The sequence below is a fragment of the Electrona antarctica genome (assembly GCF_951216825.1).
Source record: "Electrona antarctica genome assembly, chromosome: 22".
Taxonomy (NCBI): Eukaryota; Metazoa; Chordata; class Actinopteri; order Myctophiformes; family Myctophidae; genus Electrona; species Electrona antarctica.
The window spans coordinates 32,997,706-33,004,601 of NC_136805.1; the positions used below are offsets into that span (position 1 = coordinate 32,997,706).

Here is a 6,896-nt window from a genome sequence, read left to right on the forward strand (position 1 = left end):
CCTTGTGGCCGTGGGGGGTACTGCGCCCTGGGTGCGTTTTTAATTCACTAATAAATTCATTATTAATCTATAATTTGTCAAATTGAAAAAAGGGCTTCGTTAAGACCTCCATATTATTATGGTCAATGCCTGTGTGAAAAGTGGGAGTGATTGGTGCAGGCAGTGAGGAGCTACGGCGGTGTTTCTGACACACATTCAGACATTCAGACATTGACTGAATTATAGTATGATGATGATGATGATAATGCTCACTATATTATATATTATTGCCACATGACAGTGGTATACGACTTAAGTGATTAAGATTAAAATGTGACCAAAGAAAAGAAAACGTGATTCATAAATATCTTACTCGTAAGGTTATCCTTGACCCAGCTGACAAGAGATTGACTCTTTAGGAATTCTTCCAGACATGCAGTGTTTTCCTTGGTGACCGTGGACAGCTGTTCCCTGGCACGGGTAAAGTCACTGGTCAGGGACCCAAGATCCCTCTGCTTGAATCTGTCTTCTTTCTGTTAAATTAGCATATTGTGTTGAGAAAACGATATGCCTAACACAAGTTATACATGATTATGACTGGATTGACGTGCAAGTATACCACTATTACCAGTTGAGCGAGTACGCAGATTTCCCTGAAGTCCCCAGAAAGCTTCATTTCGGCTTGAATTCTTAGCACTGCACTTGCTAAGGCTGCTGCCTCGTGGAGCTGTCGATAATTCTGGATTTGACGGCTTCTCAACTGGACCCAGTTGTCTTCGAGGCTAATCTGCTCATCCCTTAATATCTTGTCCATGAGATCCAGCTCTTTCTTCATCAGTGTCCCATCTCCCTGGTCCCCTGTGTCCAGCAAAACCTGATCGAGCTCCTTGAAAGTGATGCGTGCAACGGCCATGTTGTGGCTGAGCTCACAGTACTCTCTCAGAAGTGGTTCCCAGATTGAGTCATGGACCCATTTTAAGGTTACTGGAACAGGTACTGTGCCGGTTTGCATCATCGAAGATGCCTCCATTGCTGCACCCGCGTCCCATAATTTGAGCATCAGGTTGCTGTGACGCAGCACATGCATTCTACTGGCCATTTCCAGAACCTGCTGATCCGTGTCGTACCAGAGGATCTGTCCAGGAGTTGTCCCAGGTAACGTGTCTGGGTTAATAAACGTTTGCATTCTACTGGCCATTTCCAGAACCTGCTGATCCGTGTCGTACCAGAGGATCTGTCCAGGAGTTGTCCCAGGTAACGTGTCTGGGTTAATAAACGTTTGAACCGCCACCAGTTTGTTCAAATGTACCGACTGTATATCTTGTCTGTGTTGCTCCTCAAGAGTGGACATCTCAGAAACTGGTGACAAAAAACAATGTTACTAGAACTATAAGCCTGTGTCAACACAGAGTGGCCAGCACTTTGGAAACATTCTGTTTAATGTGATTTCAGACATGTTGAGGAAACTACCAAAGATTTTGGACCTCACCTGTGATGCTGTCTGTGACCTTCCCTATCATCTTGATCAGTGTGTCCATGTGTCGATTTTGTTGATAGAAAGCTTCTAAATCAGTTTCTCTTTGAGCCAGAATACCATCAGCATCAACAGGGATGGCCTCCATCGTATTATGTTTCCTATCTGAAAAGGACATTACAAAAACTCATCATCAAACTAATCATTTTAAATAGTATTAACCCATTTTGGGAGGGAACCCCTTTTGGTGTTTTAAACATTGTTATAATTTAGCTATTGAAAAATAGCAGATCTACAAGCCCATAGTGCACCACCGAGTGGCGCGCTACGAGCTTGTAGGTCTGCTATTTTTGAAAAATCGTGAAAATATTTATTTCAGAAAACTGGAGGATTTAGAAGATTTTTTTAACTTTTTGAGGTCAGGCCTAAATGGGTTAATACTAAACATATATTAATAATCAAGTCATTAATTAAATAATATTTAATGTCTATTTTAACAGTTAATTTATCATTATTTATCATCATGCATGTGCATTCAAAAACTTACACTGCCTGTAAAGTTTCTTAAAGTGTCCTCTGCAGTTCAGTGTGGTCTGCAGATGTCCCAGGGGCACATGTCCTTGAAGCAGTGACTCCACCAGGCGTGCCAGTGTGCTCTGACAGCCTTGGACCACCTGGAGAGCTGCATCGTCCAACAACCGCAGCTTCTTCCAATCCACTGCACCAGGGAGAAGTCACATCTCGTGAACAGTGGAAAACAAAAGTAGTAAACAAATGAAAATAGATCAAAACCAAAACTGCAGTGACATACCATGAGAAAGAAGGTGGTTGATGGCAGACTGTGGTTCAAGCAGCAGGAACACTGGGTTGTTTTCAAAGCGTGCTGCTGACTCGACCACCACGGAGGATATGATCGCCCAGGGAGGATCCTTCCCTTTGGAGGTGAGTGCCCGCATCAGGTCTCCCTCCTGCCCTCTCTGAAAACACATTATATGTCATCAGTAAGATCAGTCCTCTTAATGTTGACCAATCACAATGACCAACGCTCCATATCAGGACAGTTCTTCACGTGGTATCGCCGTCGGAATGTCTCTCATTGCCTGTGTAGATGAGGTGTTATGACTACAGAGTCATTAGTACAAAGCCAGATATTGAAAGGAAACCAAGGCAGTAACCCTCAAGCAAGGCATTAACCCCATACATTAATCCAAGTGGCTCTGCTAAATGCATGACTAGGCAATGCACAGTGCGCACAATCATTTTGTTATTCTCTCTAAGCATTCTAGTGATTGGTAGGTTAACCATGTATATTTATTTTATAAACCATTTACCTGGCAGATGTCTTTGACAGCAGTCTGACAGAGCTCATGGAAGCACATCTGTAAGATATCATGACTTTTCTTTATGGCCCCCATGGACGACTCCAGGCAACACACCATGACTTTATCCACGTCACTGGCCTGTAGAGGAAACCAGAAAACTCAATGCGTGCGTGCGTGCGTGCGTGCGTGCGTGCGAGCGTGCGTGCGTGCGTGCGTGTGTGCGTGCGTGCGTGCGTGCACATGCAAATATGGATGTTAATACATGAATGCGGTCCATATTAGTTACCATGGAAATCCTCTTCCTCAGGTCCTTCTCCACACCTAATCTCCACTGGACCAGTACCTCCTGAACAGAACACTCCACCTTCAGCAGTGAATCCCATACCTACAGTAGCAATACAACAATGCACAATTTGAATGTCGTGCAGACTGCATTGAGAACAATATAACACAAATGCAACAATACAAATAAGACAATTGGTTAAATTATGTAAATGTGTGGACTATCTATCACTATACCTCAATTTCTTTGGGGTAGATTAGTGTATTGTTTTGATTGATTTGAAGTGGCTTGTGGAACAGCCTATCTCTCCATTCACTTATCATCTGTTGCACCGCTACCACCTCATCCAACAGTCGCTTGGAGATCTTAGCATCCTCATCCTTGGACTGTTGAGCACAAACAAAATGCAGTGAAATGAAGTTCCAGGGTCATAATAAACTCAGACTAACCTTAGTTAACTTCACAGATAAGTTTCATACCTCTTTGCTGAGTGCAACATCCAGCATCTCTGCCAATGTCAGCACTAACTTGTAGGACAGCACAACGGTCTTGTACCCAGGGACAAGTTGGACCATTCTGCACGTACTCTTGGCCACGCCAATGCTACTCAAGAACACTGATTCCAAGTTTTCAGATTCTATCATCCTATAGATAGTCGTATACAGTAGATTGAGTGCAAAATTGTCATTGTGATAAAACATCTGTAATATTTACAAAATATGTTAGATATGATTACCTCTCTTTTTGTTTGTCTATGCTCGCAAGTATATGGCTCAAAACCTTCTCAGTATGCTGCATGTTGGGAAAGAAATTGTTGCTGTTGAACATGTTGGCAATAAAAAGTGAAACAACTGATATTTACAAAACATCACTTACCTCCCCGTTTTGTTGCATTCTGTTGCTGTCCATGGATTCGTAGTTTCGGAGCCTATATAGCAGACTCTGGATCAAGTGTTCTGGATGTATCCCAGTCAGAGACGAGAATTTTGGAATGTCCTCAAATGCTACAAGGGACAGCCAACTGTACAGAACCAGAGACATCTCTTTAGCTACAGACATGTCATTCTGGATCAACGTCAGCATTGTCCTGTAAGAAAGAAAGAAAGAAAAAGTACAGTAACGTCACTGAAATCCAGTCTAGACCCCCATTTCAGGAAATGAAAGCTAAAAATGTGAGATGAACTCACTTTCTCTTGTCAGAATAGCTTCGGATATTCTCTCTAAAGGTCACAAAATTGACCTTGTCTAGCCCTGACCAGTTCTCCTCCTCCACAGTTGGGCCAACTCTAGCAGCGTCTGCCCCTGGTTGTCTGAGTTTGTGCAGCAGGGGAATGAGCAGGACAAGCTCTGGTACTCGTTGCTGTGCACAGTAGTTTATCATGGCAAGCACAGTGCTACGGAAAAACCATTTTGTAAGTACTTTTGATGTACATTATTCATATTATTAACATTATTATTAGTAGCAGTAGTATTATAGTAACAATAATATGTTAATGGTTTTGTAGAACATACTAATGTGGACTTTGGAAGACATTGCGTAACTCTTCCAGGTTGTTGTCCAGTGCTGTAGCTGAGGAGAGAAGGTGACAAAGCTCAGCCCAGCCCTTCTCTCCAAGGTCAATGTTGCATTTTCTGGTCAATATGAACACAGAAAAGCCCAACACAACAGCATTGGTTCTGATCCAGTTTCCTGATGAGGTGCCCCAAGTGTCTCTTTTTAAGATGTGAAGTAAACGCTCTGAAATCAGGTCTGACACCTGTCAAATAAAATGGCATACGAATGAAAACCAGGACTGTTGACTGAATATTGAGTGAGTTAACATATTTATTATTATTTTATTTGATAATCAAGTACTATTAAGTCATATCCAATAATACTTTTGAGGCAGTTATACTAACCTCGATCATTGGTGGATGTGAATTATCTGGGTAAAACACCCTTTGAGGAGCTGAGCTGAAGCTCTTCATGAAACGTGACAGGCTCTGGCCCAAGGCCAAAGTGTTATCTTTGTTGGATGGGGACCATTTCTGGAAGATTCTGTTCAGCAAGTCACTGGCAGACATTCGCCAAGCATCTGAACTATCCTTTGATTTGTTCCAGCCAATCATAGATCCAACCCAACCGAACATAGACCCATGATCAGCACGACCAATGTAGCCTTCATAAAGATGAAGCTCTAGATAGAAAAAAAGGTGAAAGTACTATAAGTAAGATAGTAAGATGAAAGTAAGATAATGCATAAAAAGGCATCTAAAGAGAAATAAAGATATGGGACTATTTGGGATTTTAATCTGCACAATATGAATGAAAAAGAATCAGAAATCTGATCCGAATGGAGTTATCCCAGTAAACATTATGTCAATAAGAAATTTGAATCAAATAATATCTTTAACACCCAAAATCAAAATCTGATCCACATTTTGAACTCTAAACCCCATATTTTGACATTAATTGAGATGAACAGTAGATCATCAGAAAAGGTCAAAGACATTCTGCCTGTGTTGTTGTGAATGCACAACACTGTGGCTAATTTACTTTACCGGTAATTTGAGAATCCTGTGGAATTGTAATATTCCTTGTGGCAATCTCTGGAATCTCTTTCTGTCGTTGTTGAACACCATATCCATACCGCAACTGCCCTCCTCTACTTAGGGAGCTTTCCTCAATGGAAAGTCTTGCTTCTATCAAATAGGCTTGTTGATGGAAGCCACTGTGTAGGTTAAATATTATATGGAGATTAGAGAAATATCTCCAGTTAGTTTTTAGTAGATGACTGGTTTGGTTATCTTGAACTAAAGGCAAATATCAACTCACACAAAATGTGTAATTTCAAGTGGTGAGGATCCATATTCATGACATAGCATCAGATTGTCATGTACTTGATTGAATCTAAACTTTTTGTCTAACACAGCGTAGATGTGAAAGGTGAACATGGGAACTCCAGGGGGACCTCTCACTGGTGTCTGATCACTATGGAGAGAAAAAGAAACGTTCACACAGCACATTAAATATCATATCATATCATGATGTCATATTATCATGGGTTATAATTATCAACATTTACACTAGCTTTACCGATTAACCCGGCTCTGCGATGTCTTGGTGCTTTGATCAGTTTTCTGGGTGACTGACATCGTTGACCCCGTCTCACCCTCTGCTCTCTTTCCACTCACTGCGTTGGCGTACGACGTCGTTTTGGCAACTTCCTTTAACTTTGTGCTAACGCCTTGGATTTCTGCAGAGGGATCCGCCTCTTTACTCGTCTTCTCCTCCTTGAGGTTTGCGTTCTCCTCCACGGCGGAATCAGATGCTGCCCCTTTACTACCTGCTGGAGAAGCATCATGAGACTGGTCACCTGGCCGGATGGCATCATCATCCATGTGGTCATCATGGTCCATTGGCTGAGTCTTGATGGTGTCGTCATGTTGCTGTGGTTGATTTTGGCAAGGCTGCGTGTTCTCAGTGCCCTCCTCGTGTGGCATAGAGTGGTCAGCAGGCTCTTCTGTCTGGGTCTCCTGCGTGCTCTGCAACACTATGGGGGTCTGTGTAGCTCTGTGGGCTTGCACCATTTCTAGATCGTCGTTTTTTAAACGATCGACGGTGTGTTGTTCTTTTGGAGGCGCCTGAGGTTGACCGGTTTCAGCTTGGCAGTCATCATCCTGCTGAGGTTCTACTCCCGTGGAGTCTTCTTGGGTTTTATCAACTTGGGTTTCCATGTTGGCCTTTTCTGTGCTCTGAGGTGCAGGAAGGCTTTCGAGATCCCCGTCCCCCTGCTGGCAACTCAAGTCTTTCTTTTTCTTTCTGTTGCGGTGCCTCTTCTTTTTTATGTCTTGAACT

The 6,896-nt window shown here is 42.5% G+C and overlaps 1 protein-coding gene across 1 annotated transcript in view; it reads right to left on the reverse strand.

Annotated features, from left to right (window-relative positions):
- Positions 1 to 6,236, reverse strand: part of rnf213b (ring finger protein 213b) — a 48,974-nt gene extending 42,738 nt beyond the window's left edge. Inside the window, exons 1-16 of the mRNA XM_079492343.1 lie at positions 6,135 to 6,236; positions 5,874 to 6,029; positions 5,600 to 5,769; positions 4,958 to 5,235; positions 4,571 to 4,815; positions 4,246 to 4,452; positions 3,935 to 4,145; positions 3,538 to 3,759; positions 3,397 to 3,444; positions 3,062 to 3,160; positions 2,785 to 2,913; positions 2,265 to 2,430; positions 2,001 to 2,171; positions 1,469 to 1,618; positions 608 to 1,338; positions 353 to 512 (exon numbers count right to left, since the gene is read on the reverse strand). Of these exons, the coding sequence (XP_079348469.1) occupies positions 353 to 512; positions 608 to 1,338; positions 1,469 to 1,618; positions 2,001 to 2,171; positions 2,265 to 2,430; positions 2,785 to 2,913; positions 3,062 to 3,160; positions 3,397 to 3,444; positions 3,538 to 3,759; positions 3,935 to 4,145; positions 4,246 to 4,452; positions 4,571 to 4,815; positions 4,958 to 5,235; positions 5,600 to 5,769; positions 5,874 to 6,029; positions 6,135 to 6,193 (3,202 nt within the window). The 5' untranslated portion in view covers positions 6,194 to 6,236. The remainder of the gene's footprint in view (positions 1 to 352; positions 513 to 607; positions 1,339 to 1,468; positions 1,619 to 2,000; positions 2,172 to 2,264; positions 2,431 to 2,784; positions 2,914 to 3,061; positions 3,161 to 3,396; positions 3,445 to 3,537; positions 3,760 to 3,934; positions 4,146 to 4,245; positions 4,453 to 4,570; positions 4,816 to 4,957; positions 5,236 to 5,599; positions 5,770 to 5,873; positions 6,030 to 6,134) is intronic.
- Positions 6,237 to 6,896: the final 660 nt, after the last annotated feature.